We start from the raw sequence: 22912 nt of genomic DNA, 5'->3' as shown, positions 1-22912 counted from the left end.
GAAGCACACTAGCAAAATGTTTTCATCTTACCTCGCCGTTGGCCAGCAGTGTGTTCATACGTTCCAGGAATCCTGAATCCAGCACGTTAGATTCATCCATGATGAAAGCGATCTTTTCATTCTTGCAGCCGGAGCGACGCAGCACGGTCCTCAGGTCCTCATCAAAGTCTTCCCCTGTGTATTTCCTATGCACCTGTGCACACAAACCCAGCATTACAGGACTTGAAAGAGATTTACAAAGCTAATTGGTTAGGTTTCATCTGTTTCACACACAAACACACAGAATTGCTAAGGCCCGCTTATAGGACGGCACCTTGATCTGATAAACGCTGAGTCCGTTCATCCAGGCAACAAAGCGAGACAGGGTTGTTTTTCCAGCACCGCTGACTCCGATAAGGAGCAAGTGACCCTGAGGCTGGCGGAAGATCCTGAGAAGACAACAAACATGGATGTTTATAGGCAGGTCATCCAGAACTATTAAAACACTAAATCGCTACACATTCAAAAATAATAAAAAGAAACTCAATACATTCAATGGCAAACATTGAAGATATTCAAAAGGACTTCTAGTCGTTGAATTTGACCAAGTTTGATTTTAGTGTTTCTAAAATTAAAAAAAGGCACTAAATCTAACTTTAAAGCATTTGTGTAAGCGATCGATTACCATTAAATAATTAAAAAGTGTCAATTATTACTACTTCTGTTTTTCTTAACATTTTAACCTACCGGTCAATTCTTAATACGTGGTCCAAGACTTCATTGAACAAAACCAGAGGCACATCCAATTCCTCCTCGTAAAATACTTTCAGTCTGGCTTTGACATAGTCTCGCAGCTCTTCCTGATCCACCGGCACGTAATCCTAAGAACAAGAATGAGAGGAGGAGTTGAGAACCGGAAATGCAATTCATTTTAAATCACTTTAAAACCTCCCCCCAAACCACTCTCGCAGCTCCATGTACACTCACTGCCTGTTTAATCCTGGAGTAACAAAACTCATACACATGCACTATTCAACACACATCATAATCACGACAGGCTGGCAGTGGCTACCTTGGACAGCCAGTTGCTGTACAGGATGGGTTTGTTCAATGCTTTTTCTTTGTCAATGTTGGGGAAATGCTTCAAAGCCACCATATCAATGTTCTCATCTGTCCAGCGCCTTTCCTCATCCTCTACTAGCCTAAAATAAAAAATAATAAAAGGCTTATTACAGGAAAAAAAATAAACACACACACACAGACACACACAGACATTAAATGATTTGTATTTCTATTTGTATGAATTTGTTCCTCAATGCTGCACCCACCTGTCTTGGAACAGTCGCAGTGCTTCATGAGCCCAGATTCTTATCAGTCCTTCTACAGCCAGCGTCTCCAGGGGCCTCAGCGCTTCAAAGATGCCTCTTACCCACCGGGTCATTTCTCGAGGGGAATAGATGTAGTGAGGCTGGATGTCTTGGGTGAAGCGTTCCTGTATAAAAACATTATTGAAGTACAAATTTCACAAAACACCTGTGATCTTCTGCTCGCTCGTCACAGACGATGCCAAAATTCTGTTTCTGTTCCTTACAGAACAGTACAGTATTTAAGTTGCGCATTTAGACACCTGTATGTTCAGACGTTTCAAGAGTAGCCCGATCAAGACAGAAATCACCCCGGAGGCTGCTAGCCAAGGCATTAAAATTTAACAAAGTAAGCTTACTACTAGAACTAATGGCATGTATTATCAACACCTGTATTAGTGTTGTTTGACCTCACCTGTGACATGGTGTAGAACTCCACCATGGCAGCAGTGAGGGGCTCTGCGTATGTACGGAGCGATGGGATGAGCCGGAGCATGGCGCGGTTAAACGTGCCGTAGATCTGGGTGAGCGAAGCCGGGCCTGGATAATCCACATAAACCACTGGCACGTGTCGCAGGAATCTGAAAACGTACAGAAGAAAAACAAACACAGTCATTCTGCATTCCGAAACACAGAAAACAGAACGGAGTGGAAGTCATTATTAGTCAGTTCTGTGTCTTGCTTTACCGGTGAGTGAGGGGTTTCCTTCCAGGGTCTGTAGGAGGGTTGCAAGCACCCACAAACTGGATTCTTTCCAGTTTAACCCAGGTCTGATCCGAGGTGCGGTAGAAACCACCGTGTTCCACCATCTGCAGGTGCAAAATGAAAACTGCATCAGGAAGTACCCAAGCACGCTTTCACCAACTCATTTGCAGACACGGATGACAGCCACAAAAAATACGTACAGTCTGTTTTATTAAGGACTGTGTAATTGAAACATGCGTGATTGCGTGGCAGGCCTCCCCCCCCTGCCCCCAGCTCCTCTCCCCTTCCCTACCTGTCTGATGAAAGAGATGACTCTCTGGGTTCCATACTTGTCCATGTCAGGCAAATTGATTTCATCGCAGAAGAGCACCAGCCACTTGCCGAGCTGCACCGGGGCCAGCACCACTCCATTGGGAGTGCGCCGGTACTCACAGTAATGGTCAAACGTCTTCAGAAGCAGCTCTGGAGTGGTGGCACTGGAGAAGTTCAGACCTACCACCTGGAGCAGTGGAGAATGATTAGACACATTGACACAGAATTTAAAAAAAGAAATCACACCAATTTAGTCTCTCTGCAAGACAGGCTTTTTACTAGCTTCACTTCCACAGCTAAATGTTCCTTTCAGTGCAGTTTGGAACACATCTGCTAGTAAATGTAATTAACACATACTAAGAGTACAACTACAATAAGTAATACTTGGGAGTTATTCAAATATAAAAATAGCTTCTGCCTGCTTCCCCTTCAAATTCTGCAGACAAAATGTTTTTTCTTTTGTGTATTTCTACTATACACAGATAATCTCATAGATCAGCATTTCATTTCTATCATTATAAAAATATTTGTCAATCTTCATGTTTTAATAACTTTACAAATCTATGGACTGTGCGCGTCCAATAAATAACAAATATCGCTTCTGTTCAAATCTAGTAAAAACAAAAGTAATTTTCTAATATAGCGTTTAAATCTAAAAAAAATATGTAAATGGTAAATAGCAAACTAGGTTAGCAAAAAAAAAAAAAAAAATTGCCTGGGAAAGTTTGTCTTTGAATGCTTCTAAACAGTAAACTTTGTTTTTTTTAAACCCAAGCACATGCTTGACCACGAACATCTTAGTGACTACAGTGTTTTTTTTGTAACTTTACTAGATTGCAGCATTTAAATGTCAAGTTCATGTATTAAGAAAGCAGTATCACTTATTTGCTAATTGACTAAAAACGTAAATACCAGAGGCTCTCCTGGCAGCCATTTCTGTGTTTCTTTGTAACCAATAGAAGATCAGCTTTTTTCACAGCTAGCCAATCAGAAGCGACAGGGGTAGAACGTAAACACTTTTTAAAATGTTTGTGTGGAGGTGCTAGACTTCCGCAATTCAGGTTTTCAGAAACTTGCATGGCTCTCTAGAAATATACCGGAGTGTTTTTCTAGCAACAGAACGAACACAGGAAAAATAAATAAATAAAAACAATTTGTCCAATGGGCAAAGTACAAAACGGCAAAACTGAGACACCAGTATGAAACAGACCATGATCTCAAATTCACAAAGCTTAATAAGAAACCATGCAACATAAATATTGCTATGATTTTGCGCCCCAGATTACAATGGCATGCACGCTCTGTATTATATAATTGTTATTTAAATGAATCTTACCTCCATATCTGGCAACGCCCTGAGGGCGCAGAACAGGGTCATGGTTTTGCCAGAACCTGGAGGGCCACACAGCACCAAAGGCTTGTGCTCAGCTAACCAGGTGTACAGGAGGGCCTCGTGGCGGACTGTATCCAGCGTGGGCACCACGACATCGGGGGCGGCCACTTTGTGGGTCTCCACTTCGATCTGGGGGACCTTGGCCTGCCAGGACTGCCATTCCCCTGTGATTGAAACCTGAGGAGCGGGACGTTGTTATTTGGAGGAGAATTTGCAGAGGACACAACATGGGCACCTACATAGCAAATCATGTTACAGAAATAGAAAGAAACACTACCTCATAATCAATGATAGGAACATTTGGCGCAGTGGGCAGCGGGATGGTAGTGATGCGTCTGATGTATTCTCCGAGTTCTGCTCTCATTTTCAATCTGCTGTCCCCAGAGAATGACCACAAAATAGCATACACCAGGTACCGCTGTAAAAACACAAATCAAGGGTCATTAGAGCGTTTCCTCTTCATGTTGGGATATAGAGGCAGCTGGGTGCAAACCTGGCGACCGCGAACAAAGCCAGCGAGAGTTCTAACCACTATGCAAAAAGAGTGCGTGACACCCCACGGAGCGGACACGCACAGTCGTTACTCTGAGAATCAAGCCCCTTCCTGCAGTGCGCACCTGTATGTAGCGCTCCAGCTGGTCGATCTGCATTGGGAAGTCGTGGTGCATGTTGTTGAACTGGGCGACGTTGCGACACGCCTGGTGGCACATGGAGAAGAGGGAGCCCAGGCAGCGCAGTCGCGTGAAGTCCATGATGTGCTCCATCTTGGAGGCATGCTCCAGCGCTTTGATCACCAAGCCTGTCGTCGTGAAATAGGGCTGCATGATCGCCGCAGCGTCTCTTTGGATCTTTCATTGGAGACAAAACGACAATATATAGATTTTATTATTTATTACATAGCGAGTTCGATTCTCAAAACTAAGACTGAGAATTGATTTGTAAATGAAAATCATTTACAAATAAAGTTCATTTCAAATTAAATGCAAATAGATATACAAAACATGCTTTAGGGTTTCTTTAAATGGCCAAATAAAGAAGTACAGTTTTTGCTCCCTCAACTCTTATTCATTTTAAATACAAACCAATTTTTACAGATTATGATTAACGTAGCTTTCAGAATCAGATGTTCTTTCTTAAATCAGGTTATGTTCTTTAGGAATTGTTTGAGAATCAAGTCCATAATATTTTACCTGGTCAAACACTCTGGTGAGCAGCAAAATCTTTGAAAATGAATGAATGGAGTGGAAGGAATGTGTTTACCTGCAGCATTGGAGAAGCAGCCTCTTCACCCTCCTCCTCGGTGCCTTTCCTCATGCGCTGGGCCTCGTCCTCCCCCTCGTCCAGAGGGATGTTGCGCAGCCGAGCCAGGAAGTGGTTAGAGATCATGTCTGTGCTCAGGACGTCTTCACTGAACCACACCATGCCACAGCGAGACACCGTGGCCAGCGTGGCGTACTTCAGATCCTGCACTTCAAACATGATGCGCACCTAAACAGCACACCACAAAAAAGGGTTAAACTGAAAATGAAGAAAAAAAGGACAAGCTGCCTCTAGCTGTATTCTAGTGTGTTGCATTGCATCATCTCATCAGGTGTTGTGTGCAGTGAATTATTTATGTATCATGTGCTATTTATTAAAACTATATTTGTATCATTTTAAATGTACAGAATACAGGAAGGGGAGAAAGTCGTACATTGGGCGGCAGACTGAGGCGTTCTCCGTTGGGCAAGGTGAGCAGCTTGTTATCATCCAGCACGGAGTTCAAGTTCTCAACCCATTCAGGATCCACGTCTCCGTCGAAGATGATCCACTGACGCTTCTGCAGCTCTCCCCTCACGTTATCAATAATCCTGGAGGGTTACAAATAACAAGGTATTACACAGGAACATTCTCGCCAACCCACCTGCAGCCAAATCCGTTCTATTTATTTATGTTTTTTACACCAAGATATAACCTTTCGATGAAATACAAACAGCACTCTGTTCATGACACGCACTTGGAGTTAATTACTGCAGAATGCAAACAATGAATTAAAGTGCTTGCTAGTAAATAATTTTTCCTAAAGAAAATGGACTAGGTTCCTAAGGTCAGCAGAAGAGATTAAATGAAATCCAGCAAGTCCTGAAAGTTGCTTACTTTCTGAGCACATGTGTGAACAGCCCATCGGTCCATTCTCTGGTGTTGGGATCCAGGGTTCCATACAGGTGGTCCTTGCTGATGGCTTTGGGGTCGATGATGTGGGCCACGCCCTCCACTCCCTCAAGCCTCTCCAGTGCTTTCAGCAGGACCCTCCAGGCCATGGTCTTTCCACTGCCAGACGGGCCAACCATCATCAGCCCATGGTTGATTTGAGTGATCTGGTACAGCTGAAGAACCTAGGAAAAATGAATATACTATATATAAAAGTGTGTCATTTTTACAGTTCTCTTCCTTCATCAGGCAGCCCTTTATACCGAGGAAACCAGTTATAAAGCCGCACGCTATACAAGAGACAGATGAATCGCGGCTCAGGGGGTCACTATGAGGGGTCTGGCCGTCGACTTTTTTTTTTTTTTTTTTTTTTTTTTAAACTTCATTCATTTTAAACCACAATTATAAAATAAAATAAACGTTGACATTTACCTCCTCTATGCAGAGACAAAGCGGTGGCTATGCTAACCTACCTTTTCCACCCACATGCCGCCAACGTCTTCCCCTCCTCCGTAGGTGAGGTACATCTCAGCGCACACCTTCTTCAGCTCCTCCCGCAGGGCACTCATCTCCCCGCGGTGGTACGGCACCCCCGGGAACACGTCCGAGAGCAGGCTGAACAGCAGCGGGATGTCCTCCGCCACCAGCTTGGGCACCATGGTCTCACACACGCTCTGGATCAGGATCTGTGCAGGGCAGACAGCAGCGCCGGGTTAGACCCAGAAAAGGGAGTTCTCGTGAGCAAAGCCAGCATAACCCCAAGGGGCATGGCAGAGGGAATGGTTTGTGAACCACGAAGCAATGCGGAAACGTGACAGCGATGTGTATCATCGATGTGTCCAGAGGGTTAAACAACATGGCAGTGAAAATGTTCATATATACTGGGCACTGCCTATAATGGAAATGAGGGAATTACAGAAGCACTTCATCACATTTATTGCCTTCAGAAGCAGAGACAAGAAACCAGCACCACTAGTTACTAGTCTCCTGTGCCAAGTTACAATCAAGTAACTCTGTATTTATTTACATAATTCTCACACGCAGAGGTTTTCATGCAGGTAGGTATACAAAGGACATAAATGACTCATTTTGAGGTGTTGAAATAATTGTGCACACTGTTGTATGTGTGCGTATATATACAGTATATATATATATATATATATATATTTCACCTCTTGCTCTGGCAGATTTTCTGCGATGTCTCCCTCATCCACCACCTCTCCACGCTCCTCTGTCTCCCTCTTGATCTTCTGGATCCGCTCTCTCTTCACGTTGCCGGCGCTCACCAGCACGCTCTTCAGGGCTCGCAGGCCGAAGTCGTAGTGACTCTGGGAGGACAGCTGCTCGTCACACAGCCTGCAGAGAAACACAAGGGTTTCAATTCAAGGGAGCCGACGATTACAAGATCAAAACAAAAGAAAGGCAAGGTTATCACTTCCACTCTTTAGCCTGTGCCCTCTCAATAGCCAATGTGATACCTGAAACATCTGTCTAAAGATGTGTGTGCGTTATCCTGAAAAAATTTATTCAAATTGATTTTCACACAGAAAAAAACACTTTACGTCAAAAATAAAACACACAACAGGGTCCAATAAGTGTTTACATATTGCAGCGATCTGTCATTTCGTATGTTTATCTGCAAATAAAATAATAAAATCTGTTTGAATCTTAATTCACAATCCAATATGCAAGCGGACTCCTGGCTGCAGGACCTACTTGAAGAAGGGCACAATCTTCTTGGCGAGGATCTCTGCAGTGCGGAAGCCCTGGGAGTACAGCATGACCTGGGCAATCAGCTGCCGGTCCGGCTTGGTCATGGCCAAGCTGCGGAAGAGCTTCTTCAGGTTATCGGGCAGGTTGGACCTGCCTGCGTAGCCGGGGTTCATGGTGATGAAGATGGCCATGTCCGACCGCACCTTCACCTGTTTGTTTAGGAGCTCGCAGGTAATCGTTTTGGTGCCTGCAATATTAAATGAAACACACACCTGTATTTAACAATGCCTGTACTCTCAGCTTAAACAGAGATTTAAAACCCAACACCTCATCTCTCAAACTCTTATCCAATAAGACTCAGGTACTAGCTGTTGGAAATGTATGATACAACTCGGTATCTAGGTTGACGTCTATCTGAGCATTTTCCTAAATCCTTCTAAAGGGAAAGTCATACAGAAAACAGCAGCTATGACCGCAGTCTTAAGTTTTCTTTTAATTGAAAATGTGAGGGACAGGATGCAAAGACGACAGTTGGAAGGTAGGACGGCTTACTCCTGTCAGGGCCGGTGTTGCAGTGTTCACGCAGAGCCACCTGAATGAACTGGACCTGCTGGGACACAGCAGACAGCATGCGCTCCTCCAGCCGGTTAAACTCGTCAAAGCAGCCCCAGGCTCCCACCTGGCACAGACCCACGAAGATGCGACCCATAGCCTGCAGGCAAGAACAAAAAACAAAGCGCTAAATTCACTCAAGAGCATGCTGTAGCAACGCTATCCAGAATCACAAGCAAGGCTACCGATCTACGGTTATTAGATTCAAAGTGTAATAATTCCTGTTGTTTACCGTGTAAATTGCCATACGCATTTTCAATGAAACGTTTCACTATTTGCTATTGCCATGTTTATATTTCGTAGTTATTCCTGATTTTACATTCATTTTCAACAGTTTTCAATTTCAGTGGTTTGCAAAGCATCAAAATGTCAAATTAACTTTGTGAATAAATGGGGGGAAAAAAATTCCCCAGGAATCCAGCCAATCGGACAAATCCGGTTGAGGAAACGTACCTGGAAGTCAAAGGTCTCGTCACAGTTAAAGACCAGAACAAAGCGACCAAGCTGGTGACCAAGAGCCTTGACAGACTCAGTTTTTCCAGTGCCAGCAGGACCTAGGCAAGAAAGAGGGGCATCGACAAACACTCCAACATACTGTATACAGCAGTAATACACAGCATGAGATAATAGTGCAGTATTCGGAAGCTGCAGCTGATATTTGTGTCCCTTCCTTATTTATAACAAGAATGAAAGTGCTGGTGGGGTTTCAGTACAGAAGAGGAGACACTTTTCACTTTGTGCTTGAGCATGTGAGGATCTCTCCACTCACCGAACGGGGATCCTCCCAGTCTGGCCTCCAGGGCCTGGGTCATCGTCAGGTAGCAGCGGTCAGTGAGGGGCGTCTGGACCAGCTTGTCCTGCACTCCCAGGTACTCGAAGCCATAGTTAAATTTAGCATTGGCCATCTGGATGGAGAGCTGCTGCAGGACGTCCGTCTGCTTGGGGTCGAAGTAGAAGCGCATCTGGCTGAGCCACTCGAAGGACTTGGGATTGTCAATCTTGTTTTTGATCAGGGTCCTGGTCACGTCCCTCTGGTGCACCAACTCTGTGATCTGGGAAACACAGGGAAGGTGACAAGACAATTTAGATGCACATTCATTTACTTATTTAATAAACAAAATATCACATTTGGACTTTACACACCAGGTATCTGTCAAACCCTAAGGAAGCATGTTAACAAACCAGTAGGGGTTTAACGATACACCGAGGCCACGACACAATACATATTACTACATGTGTCACCATACAGCTGATGGTCTTCTTGGTATGAAACGTATAAGAAGACCAGATTTAAAAAAATATGACTGACTATTCTGGTAAGAATTGTTTTTAAATAAATAAGGATGTGGAGACTATGTATCAACACCAAGCAAATCATCATTCAAGAAGGATTTAGTGGTATTACAAGTAGCGATGCCTTTGGTTGCTATACAAGTGATACACACTCCGTTACAATACAAGTAATCGCATGCAAAGAAAGCACCACGATTCATTGTTACACAGGGCTAGAAAAAGACTTCCACTGCACAGCAGTTTGATTCATTCCTGGTTTTACTGCAAGTTTAAGAAGACACCTGTGCTTGTTACCTATACACTCTGTGGCTAATGAAGCTCATAGTAAAATCTGGAATGGGTAATCACCAGGAGTCCGGTTTCCATCCCTGTTAGTACTAACCAGGTGCTCCAGTTTCCTCCTGCGGATGGGCGGCTGCTCCATGAGCACAGTGTCTGCCAGCACGTTCAGAGTGGCCTGCACGTTGCACAGGACAGCCTGCACGGGAGCCTCGTCCCCATCGCCGGCACTGGCGGTGACGTTCAGGGCATTCTCTACATTCTCAGACCAAGCAATCTGAGCCGACAGGACCACAATCTGAGCCTGAAATACAGAGATAAAGACATGGAATAAGAAGACTATACAATTCACATTTCTATAGCGTCTTTCATCACAAGGATCCCATAGGGACACACACACACACACACACACAATGTAGAAGTTTGAGTGCGTACCTGATATCTGTCGATCCAGTCGATGTAGGCTGCGAGGTCGATGGCGGTCCCTTTGTTGAAAACTCCCACCTCTGTGACGGACTCGGCCAGGAGTTTGGCGAGAGTCACCCTCATCTCCTTCTCCACCAGAGTCAGCCACTCATTGATCTTCGGGTGCTCTGTGATTGATACAGGAGTCTTGTATAGGATCTGAAGAGGGGAAAAACACACACAAAAAAATCCTTAAAGCCTTTAACAAAACTGTAAATGTAGCGGAATGCCTCTAATTTTAACTAATTAGAGTCTTGCACCAGTGCATTACAGGTCAGACCTGCACACTTGTGCTAATAGAAGCCTTTTTGATGGTTCTCCACAGATAGCTTCACTAGGGGACAATAATGGCTGAGCTTCCAGGTACTAAATAGCTATAAAACTGTTTCACTAGTTGTGTGGATTCAAGCAGTGCAGGTTAGTGGCGGACGCATGGAAGGCTTCCATCTTCCTCCAGGGCCCTTACCTCTTCCCCTTCCCGGGAGGAGATCCCCAGCACTACAGTGCTGTCCTCGTTCAGGATGATGCTGGACACGCCTGCAAACATCTTCTTGAAGTGTTTCTGCAGTTTGGCCACGTTCTTGCTGTTACCAATGATCTCCAGCAAGTCTTCATCACCAACAAAGTAGAACCTACAACATTTACCAGAACAATTACACAGGTCAGAAAAGCAGCTGCCAAAAACGTGTAACCTACAGACAAAAGGATGGACCTCCAATATATATATACACACACACACACACACACACACACACACAAGTCACCAAGATTTGTATTAAATTAAATATTTTACTACAAATTAAATAAAGCAATCTATTCTCTGTTCTGTGAAACTGCAGGATTTTATATAACTATGTAAAAGGAAAAAATATATATATAATTTGATTTCAAACAGGACATCTGCTCCACAAATCAATCAGCACACCTTTATACAGAGGGCAACAACATATTTAAATGATGAAGGTAATCCATGGAGTGATTTGAGATGCACCATTACCCCAGGCAAATCTTACAGGAGAGATCAATATAAAATCTCATATATAGTCCTCCCTCATAATCTGCTATCGAGATGGCCCAACAGTGAATTAACCGTATCTGCGAAAGAACGAGGGAGCGCTGGATCCCAAAGGGCTTGGCCTCCGTACCGTGGGAAGGACGATCGCTCCCTCTCCAGATACTCTCCCAGTGCCTTCTGGATCTTTCCCAGTAGATCCGCCAGTCTCTCCAAGGATCGCTGCACGCCCTGAATATTCAGGACATCCATCACGAGGGGAGACTTGGACACTTTCTTCATGAGCGCCAGGAACTCTGTGCTGATGCTGTGAAACGACAATAAAAGAAATGAGAACGTGAAGCACAGACGTATTACTCCCCCCACCCCCTGAGCTGCAGGAGAATCAAATCAAATTGCTTGTGTGCCCCCTTCATTAGTAAAGTACTAAATGCTACCAAACCTTGCAGCCCACACATTTTACTCTATGTATTCTCTTCAGGTTCACCTCTGGAATCTCTGCGTTTCCACTGGAAGCAGGTGTTTGATGTCCGCGCTGCCGGTGAAAATGCCCTCCAGGTAAACCCAGCGTCGCTGCACGTCGATCCAGACATCGAAGAGAGCCATGATACGATTCAGCTTGTCTTCCCAGCTCAGAGCATCCTCCTCAAACACCTGGAAGAGGGAAGATTCATCTAAACACCACTCTAAAAACAAGAACCAACCATCTTGCAAGAAAAAAAAAAAAGCAGCCTCTATTCGAACTACCAATTAAAAAGATCTACAAAATTAGTCTTTTGAAAATTAGCAGTTTAAAAAAGATAAAATTTGCCAGCATGTAACTTGCACGCAAAAGGGATGGGGGATGGACAAACACACACATGAACCTTGGCAATGCCTAATTAAGGAGGACGCACCTTGTAGTAAGGAGACAGCTTCATGGCAGAAACACTGTTGATGTGCTCCCGGACCCTGTTGAAAAGGTCGTCCCATCCTCGGATCAGCCGGCACTTGTTCTGGTAGTTTATCAGGTCAAGCTCATAGCTGTTCCAGACTTCCCGAATCTGTTGATGCACGAAAACACTTAGTCAGAAGTACAGTGTGCGCTTACCATCGTTAGCTGAGCGGAACGGGAAAAAGGATAATAAATAAAAAAATAAAATCAGCTGGTAGGCTCTCTAAAGACATACACACTACATGCAAATAGAATTTTCCCAAAATAGAGCACACATACTTCAATAAGAATACTTTAAAATCTCATACTTTTCATAAAGTTTTTTTTTTTGCTCCCAACACAATTTTTTAATCCAAATGCAATAGGGCTGATCTTCAAAACTACTTTGTGAAGTTTTTAAATGGGAGAAAAAACACCTGTTAAAGTTAAATAAATAAATAAAATAAATCAAGCTAGCTGTTATTTTTTTTTTCTCCTCTTCTAGTAACTTGAAAGGTTGCTGCAATGTCCTCTGAGAGTGAAAGGCTCCGCTGTGAATCTCTTGTTTCTGGCTATGCAAGGCTGCAGAGGGAAGGGTAAGGACCTGTTTCAGGAACTCCTCCAGAGCCATTTCTCCCTGGGCCACCAGCAGCACGTCCTTGACGATGGCCTCATTCCTCTGCAGGTCCACATCCCAGATCTGTCCCAGAGTGAGCTCAGACAGCACCCAGTTCACATGCAGTCTCTTCATCAGCTGCTTCCAGTGGCGGTCCTTCAGAGCCTCCGATTTCAGCTCGATCACCAGCATGTTTATCTGCCAATGAGACGTCGCCATTAAACACTAGCACGGCTTTTTAACATTAAAACTTCAAAAAGTGTATTGTATGTATTATTAAAAGAATAGGATTATAGTAGTACAGCTGGTTTCACTTACCCGGATTAGTACTAATCTTGGATTACTTTACCCAACAGAATTAGGTAGTTCAAGATAAATGCTAATCTAGGTCTGTGAAACCAGCCAGTAATGTGTAAATGAGAAACAAAATAAATAAATAAATAATTTCCTAGACAGTCATATAAGTATAACCAAGTAATTTAAGCCTATTTTAAAAGGCATATGCAGACCTCCTCAATAGATACACAGGCAATAGAGTCTCTGAGAGAAGACCTGGCCTCTTAGTGTTCTAGGGTCTTGATCTACGTTTCCAAGACAGCACACAGACTCACCTTCATGTAGCCCTTCAGCAGCCTCTGCACATATTCATAAGAGGCATACTGACGCAGTCGAGCAGGGAAGTTCTTGATCTGGTTCAGCAGCCCATCCAAGTTCTGGCGGAGCTAAGGATTCAAGGAGAAACCTTCGGCATTAGCAACAGATCAATGTATTGGTTTCATTACCCTGGGCAGTTTTGTGCACATCACACTTTACATTTTGTCTATGTAGCAAACTGCTTGTCCCAATTGTGATGGAGCTTAAGTGTATGAGATTGTGGGGATACACAAGGTGCCTGTAAGTCTATACATGTGTCCCTCTGTTACTGACACACCTGTTTGAACAGCAACTCTCAAACTAAGATTACTCTTACCTTGCGGGGCTGCACAGAAACCCAGGACTGTTCTTTCATCTGGTCCATCTGCTCCCACACCTTGGAAAGCTCAGACCAAACTCCTTTTAGGTCTTGCAGCTCCTCCAAAGCAACCTAGGAATTTAAAAAAAGAAAAAAAATGATGCCGATTTCATCCCGGATGGTAAATGGAGAGTTTTATTTTGACGGTGCTTCAGGTCCACACCTGCACTCGTTCCTCACTGCCACTCAACAGCCCAGTGTCCGTCAGTTCCAGGGCTTCCTTTGCTTTGGCACACTTCTCACGGTCGTCCTTCAGTCTGCCGAACTTGCCCTCGTAGATGGTAAGGGCTTGAAGGGCCTCTTCTGGGCGAAGGCTTCCCTGCAGACAGGGATACAAAACTGCCATCAGGGTGGAAACAACAAAATTAAAACTGCACAACCCAAGACCATTCCGCTGCAGACACTCCCAGAAGTCATTTTAAAAAGGCAACACTTTAGAGTAAAACTGAATGCAAACGCCACTACATACTGCAACAGGCTTGGTCTTCTCCCAGTCTGTTAAGAGATCAGTGGTACGGCTTTCCACAGCCCGGTCCTCCTGCACGATTTTCATCTGGAGGTTAGCCACCTGCTCCTGGATGGCCGTGTCCTTCCTGCGCATGATGTCACTGAAGGCGCCCCATTCGCCGTCAATATTATCAATGTACAGCCAGGAAGGTGGGAACTGGAACCGCTGCTTCTCAAGCAGACGCTGCCCATTGCGGTACAGCTACAAACAAAGAGCGATTGCAAGAAAAGAAGGAATTCAACTGACCCATCACGACAAAACACATGCGCAAGTAAATTCTACCTAGTTGGTCGATTTCAGTGCAAGTCAAGAATTATTATTCTGGTACCTCAATTTTAAATAGAGACTAATGTTGCAGCCGCCCAAGTTTAAATCAAATTTTTAAAAAATGTGTTATATTCATATTTTTCCAACAGGCAGATTAAAGCGGTTTATGATGCATGGGACTCTGCCTTACATCCACTTGCTTCTCGAAGTTCTTGATCTTGCGTTTCAGGGACTGTACGAATGTGATGAAGGTCACAGCGTCCGAGGTGCTCGCAGTGTCCACAGAGTGCTGCTCCAGCTCCACCCGGGACTGTGGAATCAAGCAAACCGCAAGGTCAACACAGGCTCGCTGCGGACACTCCCATTTCAACGACTTCATGACACACACAGTTAGACCTCTATCAGGCTTACCTTGGAGATCTGAGAGTGGAAATCCTGCATGTTCTGCCCAAGCATCTGTCCAAATTTACTGAGAACCTCTTTGTGCCAAGAATCATACTTCAGGTTCACCTTGGACTGGACCTTTGTTTTAAAAGGGAGAAAAAAAAGAAATGTTAAAAAGTTCATTTACACTTGTTTGAGTCCTAACCCTACATGCAAGTACAATATAATACAGAACCAACAAGACAACAGCAGTCAAAGTAACAGTTTACACCAATTACTGCATCAGTAAACGTTTACACTTTTATAATTCAACAAAAGCAAAGTCTTAACACAGCTGAACAGAAACACAAGGCAGAGAGACAAGGCAAGCTATACTCCAGTCCTGCACAATTATCTTCTGCTTTTTTCAATTACCTTGCCATAATCAATGATGACAGGCCCAAACTCCTTCCTGGTTTCGGCATTATCGAAGGTTCCTCTGGCTTTCCTGATCTGGACCAGCAGTGCCTGCCACTTGTTCAAATCCTCTCCCAGTTTGTTGTAAATGTTTTCAGCCTGCATGTCCCACAGACACTGGTACTGCAGCCAAACCTGGAAAAATTAGGGTGGGGAAGAGAACAATGAACCTATTTATTTACCAATCAAATAAGATTGTACAAAGAGAACTAATGGTTAATGATGCACTGCAGCTAGTGTGGCGAGGGCACAGGAAGATATATCTTCAGTTGCATTCAGTGATTAAATGAACAGTAGAGTTGAAAAGTTGATACCTTGACATACTGCTCCACCTCACGGACGTTCTCCTTGACAGCTGAATATGCCTCTTCCAGTGCTGCTGGCCCGTCTGGCATCCTGGTCAGTGCGTTCCGATAGAACTTCTCCTCCTCGGACAGCTCATAGTGTACGCCAACCTGACAGAGCAGCACAGGTTTCAAACACTACTGCTAACCCCAATACCCAACCTGACAGAGCAGCACAGGTTTCAAACACTACTGCTAACCCCATTACACAACCTGACAGAGCAGCACAGGTTTCAAACACTACTGCTAACCCCAATACACAACCTGACAGAGCAGCACAGGTTTCAAACACTACTGCTAACCCCAATATCCAACCTGACAGAGCAGCACAGGTTTCAAACACTACTGCTAACCCCAATACACAACCTGACAGAGCAGCACAGGTTTCAAACACTACTGCTAACCCCAATACACAACCTGACAGAGCAGCACAGGCTTTAAACTCCACTCCTAACCCCATTACACTGTGGCACTGCGCACAGCTTGCTCAATGCGGTACTGCCGTGCAACTAATGAGAACAGCATCATTTATTATTACTGCAAAAAAGGATCCAAATGCATTCATCATTAACAAAGAATTTAACCAAATATATTACTCATTGTGTTTTTAGTCCTGCTATCTGCATGCATATAGTGTTTGGAAATATTAAAAGAAACTTAATATATATAAAGAAAATATCCAACCTGGTATCTTTGACTCTGAATCCTGGGCAGAGACAGGACGACCATCTTCCACGCAAACATTTCCTGGTACAGCTTGTACCTGCAGTCTTCAATGGGGGGGTTCAGGTAGATCACTTGGTTTGTAATTCTTAACTCATGAACGACATTCTAAAAAGAGACCAGTCACAAAATAAATCAGTTGTGACAAGACTATAAAAAAAAGACACATAGAACAAACAAAAAAACGACACACAGCAAGTAACCGCTCCTTAACCAGGGGTAACGTAAGAGATCTCAACTGTTCAAACCGTTTCATAATCTAACATTTATCAACAGGGACAATTCATGGAGAATATTCAACAGTAAAACGCAGTTTGCAGAAACACTGTGCTCGTACCTTGATTTTCGGTTCCCCGCCAGGTTTGTGACTGACTTGTGGAGTATCTGTGTCCATATCCACATCTGCTTTGTCCTCCATTTGTCCCAACAAAACCTGTGTCCAGGCCCTCAGTCCAGCCTGCAGACGAACTCCCAGGATCCTCTCAATCTGCAAAGACAACAGCATGCAAACTTATCTCAAACTGATCAGCAAGCATGTGCATACTTGCACATGACTTCAGTGACTCCAGAAGCTACACAGGTGCATTCGACTGAGCAGAACATGCAAACACCTGCCCTGTACCACATCTACAAAGGACTCCTTTTCAAACTGAGGCACACTTATCAGGAAAGTCCCCATTCTTCCTGCAACAAGCATTTTGTTTTCTAACCCCAATTTACAAACATCCTTCAAAAGACACTATCCGGAAGGCTGAAGATTTTTCAAAGCATGTGCTGTATGATAATACATTTCAGCAGTTCTGACAATGTCAAATTTAATTAACGCCTTTGGGAGTAACAGACAAAACAGCTTACCTCCATGTCAAGCTTGTTTACCCAGATGGGCAGGTTGGAGTAAGAATGGAGATTCAGGTCGTCTACAGCTTTCTGAACCCTGTTTAGGATCTCGGTGAAAGTCTTGTGGTCGTACATGCAGGTCTCCAAAGAGCGGACTTCAAGGTCAATCTTTTCTTCAATAATGAGAAGATCATCCACCTGAAAAGCAAGGATTGATCAGATTCAAACCCGCCGTTCACAGAGCAATGCTGTAAAAGACAACCTCATTTCAACATGTGTTAAGTAAAAGGAAACGGACCTATTGGATGTTAAAAAAAAATTTCAGCTAGAGCTGAATCTTCAAACAGCATTAAATCTGAGAAAGACAGCTCATTATGACAAACCTTCTCCTGGAAGTTGAAGACCGTTTCAGCCAGGCGCTGCACATAAGGATCGAGCTTGTAGGACTCCCAGACCAGCGCGATGCCTTCCGCAATGAGGGCCTGCACTTCCTTCTTCAGTCCGGCCACCAGGAGGGAGATGGAGATCCTCTCCTCCACCTTCTCGCAGGTGCGCTCGTATGTGCGCACGCTCTCGATCAGGGAGATGGCGAAGGGGTACAGCTGGTTGGCTTGGTGGGCCTTGTTGACGATGGCCAGGGGGACGCGGAACCCCAGCCACTTGAGGTTGCGGACCTCCTTGGAGAGGGTGATGATCTCCGGGAGGAAGTTGACCTTCAGCTTCAGGACGTTCCCGCTGCGGCCCCGCACCCGGGTGCTCTCGATGGTGAAGATGCGGCCGGACACGCCTAGGTTGCGCTGCTGGACCTTCCGGGCCCAGTCGTCGAAGATCTCCTGGGTGTTTAGCTTCATGCGGAAGCTGTCTCCATCCTGCTTCAGCTTCAGCCCCTCCACGTGGTTCTCCCAGCCCTTGCCCAGGACGTCCTCCACGCGCTTCATGTAGGCCGTGAGCTGCCGGTCGATCTGCTTGGCCCAGATGATGGAGCCGGAGACGGGGGGCAGGTCGCGCACGTGGCTCATCTTGCAGGACTGGCTCTGGGGGTACTGCACCTTGAACTTGTCGTGCAGGGACTCGATGTCGTCCTTCACACGCTGGATCAGCTGGGTCTGGTACTCACGGATGGCCCCGCGGATGTGCGGCCGCACGAACAGGGCGTTGAAGCGGGAGAAGATGCGGAACATCTCGTTTGCGTTCTTGGCCGTCCCAAGCTGGTCGCGCAGGCGCGCGGTGATGCGGGTCTCGACCCGGTCGATGCGCTCGTCGTACCGCTTCATCGCCGCCTCCCAGGCCTCCATCCCCTCTTTGGAAACATCCAGACCGTCCACCTCTTTCACGTTCTCGTAGGCCAGGTTCACTTCCTCAATGGCATTGGCGTCGGCGGCATCGAACAGGACTTCAGCGACTTTCAGGTCTGGTGGCTCCACAGCCTCGCCTTGCGACAGCTGGGGGACCGCCGATACCTAGAACCAAAGCAGACTTTTATAAACTGTATGCTAAACAATCCTGCATTGCCGGGATTGAAATAAGACTGTATAGCAGTTTCACCCATTCCCGGTTTCACTACAAGCTTGATTAGTCACAGTGTGTGGGTAACAAGCTCAGGTGTGTGTTGTTAAACTCCCTGCATTGTCTGGCAACAGGAACAGGTAAGGGATAAAAAATGAATACCTAGGGACAATGACAAGTAAATGTTCTATGTTTAAAGGTCAGGTGTTTAACACAATGCCAGGAGCCCTACCTGGGGTCTCAGGACCCTCACAATGACGGCTCTCAGCTGCTCGTGCTGCCTCCTGAACCTCCGCATGTGATCCAGACGCGCCTGGAGCTTGCGGTGCGCTGGGTTAATGCGCCACACCATCTTGAGATTCTCCTCCCTCTTCCTCTTCACAATGTCTCGAAGCAGCACCTGCAGCTTCTCATACTCATCATCCCAGGTCTGGAAAACCTCGAAGCATGCCACCATCACCTGCCAAGCAATTCAGAGAGAAGGGCTTGATCAACAGAGTGGGCAAGGCTGGCACGCTCACTTTAACATAGCAACTACATTCATTGTTTCCACTGTTTTAACAACTAGTCTTAAATAAAAAAGGGTGCGACGCTGACATATAAAAGCAAATGGTGAAAATGTGAGGAAAGTTTTGCAAACTGAACTGCCATCACAGATTGTAGGAATGCCGCACATGTAGATAACTGAACGAATGGATAATTGAAAAGCACAGGTAATCTTGCCTTCTCAAACTCCTCATAGGCGACGTGCATCAGCTTTCTCGTGCCCAGGACCTTGAGCAGCTGGGAGCTCAGGTCCCTGGAGATAGCCTCCACAAGCCGGAGGGCTCGCTGGATCGGGTACTTGGTGTTTCGGATCTTGCGCAGATGCGTGAAAATGGCGACCAACGCCTGCCTGATTTTGTCCAGTTCGGTGGCAGACAGGAGGTCGTTGAGGGGGAAGTCTTTCATCAAGGGGTTGTAGTCATTGACAGTTTCCACAGCCTGTTTCAGACCTGGAGAGGTAAAAGTGTTATTAAAAGATGCTGGAAAAAAAGGCAATCATGTATTATTAAAACCAATACCTGCACATGGTTCTCATATTTAGGTAATAATCGCACAGTACCTAAAAGGTTAACAACATTTGTATAAAATCGTGAGTTTATCAGATTATAGCTACATGCAATCTGAAATATCTACAGAAGGCTAGGAGTGTGTCCTGTACTTTCAGTGGGGGAGTCAGTTCTGTCTCGTTTCAGATTCATTAGCCTTCCTTATAAGCAAGGACATTAACAGCTGTCAGACAAACAGACACATAGTAGATGAACAGCAGGTCAGTTTACCCGCGCTCCGGAACCCTAAGATTGGTATGGAACGCACCAGTGTCTGTGTCGAAGCTGACCGTGGCGTGGAAGCGTTTTCCATGTTTCAGGATGTCGAGAGTGAGCAGCACCTCTGGGCTCTCTCTCTTCTCCTGAATCTGGTTCAGAGCTCGCTCCAGATTCAGCCAGAAACTGATCTCCTGCAGAGCAGTGCCAGACGCAGGGTCTCGGTCAAGTTTGGTTACCTGTGGGTAAAAAGAAGGAAAATAAATAAATAAAATACAAAATATGTGTTTTGATTTATCCTTGCCCTGTTCAAATATTTTTTTTTAAAAAGAAGAAATTGAAAAGCATCCAAAATGTAATTCAAGGCTACAGCACTAGACAGGTCACTGGAGGTAATGCCACAGCTGATAAAACAGTGTAGCTGTCTAAAGTTTCACCTTTGAATCCAGTAGGGCAGTGGTTCCCTGACATTACATCCATGCATGCATGGATTTATTTGCAGTATTTTGAAAAGCCATATATTGATTTTAAAAAGTATGATGTTTTTTTTCTTCACATGCTGGAACACATTCTTACTTCTGACCCAACGGAACAACATTGCATCAAGAAAATCAGACATAAAAGTTAACATAAAATAGTTCAACTCAAAGTAATGTGTCAAAATAAATAAAGCTTTCTTGTTTAAATTCTGCAAACCCCATTTCAGACTCAAATTATTTTTATTATTTGTGTTAAATCAGTATACAAACTATGTGACATCGCAGCATTGTTCATCATTCAGGTTTCCTGTTAAACGCTGATTTGTACTTTCAAGCCATCAAAGTGCATCCTCAGAAGTCCGTGGGAAAAATCCCTACATTGAAAAAGGTTGGGAAGCACTATTTCACCAGCAGGTGGCACTATAAGCCACCATGGGACACAGTCTTCTTTTAATGACTAATAAGAACAAAAAAGAATCTCCATCCATGCTGGTCCAGGTCCTAGTAGCTGACTGATCTCAAAACCCTGTCAAGTTTAGTCTTCAATTTAAAAGATTCATTAAAATGTTAGAGAACACCATGGCGTGCTCCAGGCCTCACCTTCTGAATCTCTCTGATCCAGCGGTTCACTCCAGACTGCAGCTGGTTCAGGAAAGTCGGGTCTTCCACTTTGTCGGCGAAGTCCGTCACCTTGGGCTTGTCCCCGCGCTCGTAGCACTGCTTGGCGACGTTGGTGATGATGGGGTGGATCAGCAGGCTGATCTCGGGGATCTCGATGTTCTGCTGCAGATGCAACAGCCCCATTTCCAGCTCCGCTATCTTTTTCTCCACAGAGGGTGCCATCTTATCACCGTCCCTGGAAGAAGAGAGGAAAAAGAGAAGCATGAAATAAACTGTGCATTTTTGAAAAATCAGGAGGTAAACAATTTATTTATTACAATTTAATTGCATTTGTTTTTTTTTTTTGTTTTTTTTTTACAAACTAGCTTTTTATCTTGGTTTTTCTATATTAAATATTTTGTCTCATGTCTGTTCTGTAACATTTTTTTTTTTTTTTTTTTTTTTTTAAGCACTTTGGTATCCTTGTGATGAAAGCTGCTACAGGAAGGTGTATTGTATTCTATTGTATTTACATGGGCATTATTAAGTCCCTGGAAGCATTACCGGTCAGCTTTGCCGGACTCCTTGATGTAGGACTTGAAGAACGGTGCCACTGCATTGCTGATGAAGGAGTGCAAGGTCTCGTAAGGGGAATCCTCACTCAGGGTCAGAACCCTCAGCTGGCATGAAATGGGCTTGTCTGCGTCGATGACACCAGTCCTCTTGATGAAGGCCAGACTGCAGACAAAACAGGAACCAAGTCAGGGACAATCAGCCAAAAATACTTTAATAACTTGCACACCCATTACATGAAATCACCCTGCAGTACTGCAATGCTGGCTTACTGCACCTGTTGGACTTGAGTCCATAATGGATGTCAATGCTGATGTTGTAGGAGATGCACTCTTTCTCCTCTTCTCCTTCATCTCCAACATCCTCTGCAATAAAACAGAATGCATCAATCCTTGCACACCGGTACACTGACACACCACTTTGTTCATAAAACACCTTCAAGATTTCTGGTACATTTTGAAACAATTAGACATCTGGCGTTTATACTTCAGCCACCCCACTGGTTAATTGTGATACATGACAGTATTTCTGCTTTGGCTTGCTTTCTGTTTGTTGTTGCTTGTTAAACATTTACCATTTAACATGTTGCTATGCAGCCTCACCAACATGGGAACAGCTTTTTCAAGAACAGGGGTGTCAAACTCAGCTCCTGGAGTGCCGCCGTGTCATCTGGCTTTCTTTCCACCCGAGCTCTCAATTACTTAATTGGTCTAATTATTTGATTAACTGGACACATTTAACACTTCTCTTCAGGCCTCAAAGTGTTTCATAGGTAGTGTAACTTGAATCAAGTGGATTTTTAAAACCATCAACTGTAAAAGACCTTGAAAAATATTAAATATGTCAAATTCAACAAATAATTAGATCAATTATGTTAATTGAGAGCTTAAGTTGGAATGAAAACCAGAAGACCCTGCGGCCCTCAAGGACTCAAGTTTGACTCCCAGGGTCAAAAGGAAAGGGCCAGGTCCACAACACTACTGAGCAGCACTGGCAATCAGAGCTTATTCACAGTAATTACAACACTGAACCAATAGGTGGACCACCCAGGCAAAAAGTCAAAAACTGGG

The 22912-nt window shown here is 44.6% G+C and overlaps 1 protein-coding gene across 2 annotated transcripts in view; it reads right to left on the bottom strand.

Moving 5' to 3' along the window:
* LOC117963917 (cytoplasmic dynein 1 heavy chain 1) overlaps positions 1 to 22912 on the bottom strand; it is a 40466-nt gene that overhangs the window by 16087 nt on the left and 1467 nt on the right. For both annotated transcript variants that reach the window (XM_058988141.1, XM_058988140.1), the window contains exons 2-46: positions 22120 to 22207; positions 21834 to 22007; positions 21270 to 21525; positions 20243 to 20429; positions 19607 to 19878; positions 19116 to 19343; positions 17761 to 18837; positions 17396 to 17575; positions 16878 to 17027; positions 16502 to 16648; positions 15788 to 15928; positions 15432 to 15608; positions 15045 to 15155; positions 14824 to 14943; positions 14328 to 14567; positions 14022 to 14177; positions 13817 to 13930; positions 13458 to 13568; positions 12835 to 13044; positions 12214 to 12360; positions 11805 to 11971; positions 11451 to 11624; positions 10772 to 10937; positions 10276 to 10464; positions 9944 to 10144; positions 9038 to 9320; positions 8722 to 8822; positions 8209 to 8368; positions 7660 to 7903; positions 7116 to 7299; positions 6417 to 6629; positions 5890 to 6128; positions 5447 to 5603; positions 5014 to 5241; positions 4371 to 4601; positions 4031 to 4171; positions 3697 to 3930; positions 2341 to 2547; positions 2031 to 2152; positions 1759 to 1924; positions 1308 to 1471; positions 1052 to 1181; positions 727 to 860; positions 314 to 428; positions 32 to 193 (exon numbers count right to left, since the gene is read on the bottom strand). In XM_058988141.1, the coding sequence (XP_058844124.1) occupies positions 32 to 193; positions 314 to 428; positions 727 to 860; positions 1052 to 1181; positions 1308 to 1471; positions 1759 to 1924; positions 2031 to 2152; positions 2341 to 2547; positions 3697 to 3930; positions 4031 to 4171; positions 4371 to 4601; positions 5014 to 5241; positions 5447 to 5603; positions 5890 to 6128; positions 6417 to 6629; positions 7116 to 7299; positions 7660 to 7903; positions 8209 to 8368; positions 8722 to 8822; positions 9038 to 9320; positions 9944 to 10144; positions 10276 to 10464; positions 10772 to 10937; positions 11451 to 11624; positions 11805 to 11971; positions 12214 to 12360; positions 12835 to 13044; positions 13458 to 13568; positions 13817 to 13930; positions 14022 to 14177; positions 14328 to 14567; positions 14824 to 14943; positions 15045 to 15155; positions 15432 to 15608; positions 15788 to 15928; positions 16502 to 16648; positions 16878 to 17027; positions 17396 to 17575; positions 17761 to 18837; positions 19116 to 19343; positions 19607 to 19878; positions 20243 to 20429; positions 21270 to 21525; positions 21834 to 22007; positions 22120 to 22207 (8798 nt within the window). The remainder of the gene's footprint in view (positions 1 to 31; positions 194 to 313; positions 429 to 726; positions 861 to 1051; positions 1182 to 1307; positions 1472 to 1758; positions 1925 to 2030; positions 2153 to 2340; positions 2548 to 3696; positions 3931 to 4030; positions 4172 to 4370; positions 4602 to 5013; positions 5242 to 5446; positions 5604 to 5889; positions 6129 to 6416; positions 6630 to 7115; positions 7300 to 7659; positions 7904 to 8208; positions 8369 to 8721; positions 8823 to 9037; positions 9321 to 9943; positions 10145 to 10275; positions 10465 to 10771; positions 10938 to 11450; positions 11625 to 11804; positions 11972 to 12213; positions 12361 to 12834; positions 13045 to 13457; positions 13569 to 13816; positions 13931 to 14021; positions 14178 to 14327; positions 14568 to 14823; positions 14944 to 15044; positions 15156 to 15431; positions 15609 to 15787; positions 15929 to 16501; positions 16649 to 16877; positions 17028 to 17395; positions 17576 to 17760; positions 18838 to 19115; positions 19344 to 19606; positions 19879 to 20242; positions 20430 to 21269; positions 21526 to 21833; positions 22008 to 22119; positions 22208 to 22912) is intronic.

The sequence above is a fragment of the Acipenser ruthenus genome, chromosome 15 (genome assembly GCF_902713425.1).
Source record: "Acipenser ruthenus chromosome 15, fAciRut3.2 maternal haplotype, whole genome shotgun sequence".
Classification (NCBI taxonomy): Eukaryota; Metazoa; Chordata; class Actinopteri; order Acipenseriformes; family Acipenseridae; genus Acipenser; species Acipenser ruthenus.
Note: the sequence above shows the minus strand (reverse complement) of the source record. Positions and strands in the feature narration are given on the sequence as shown.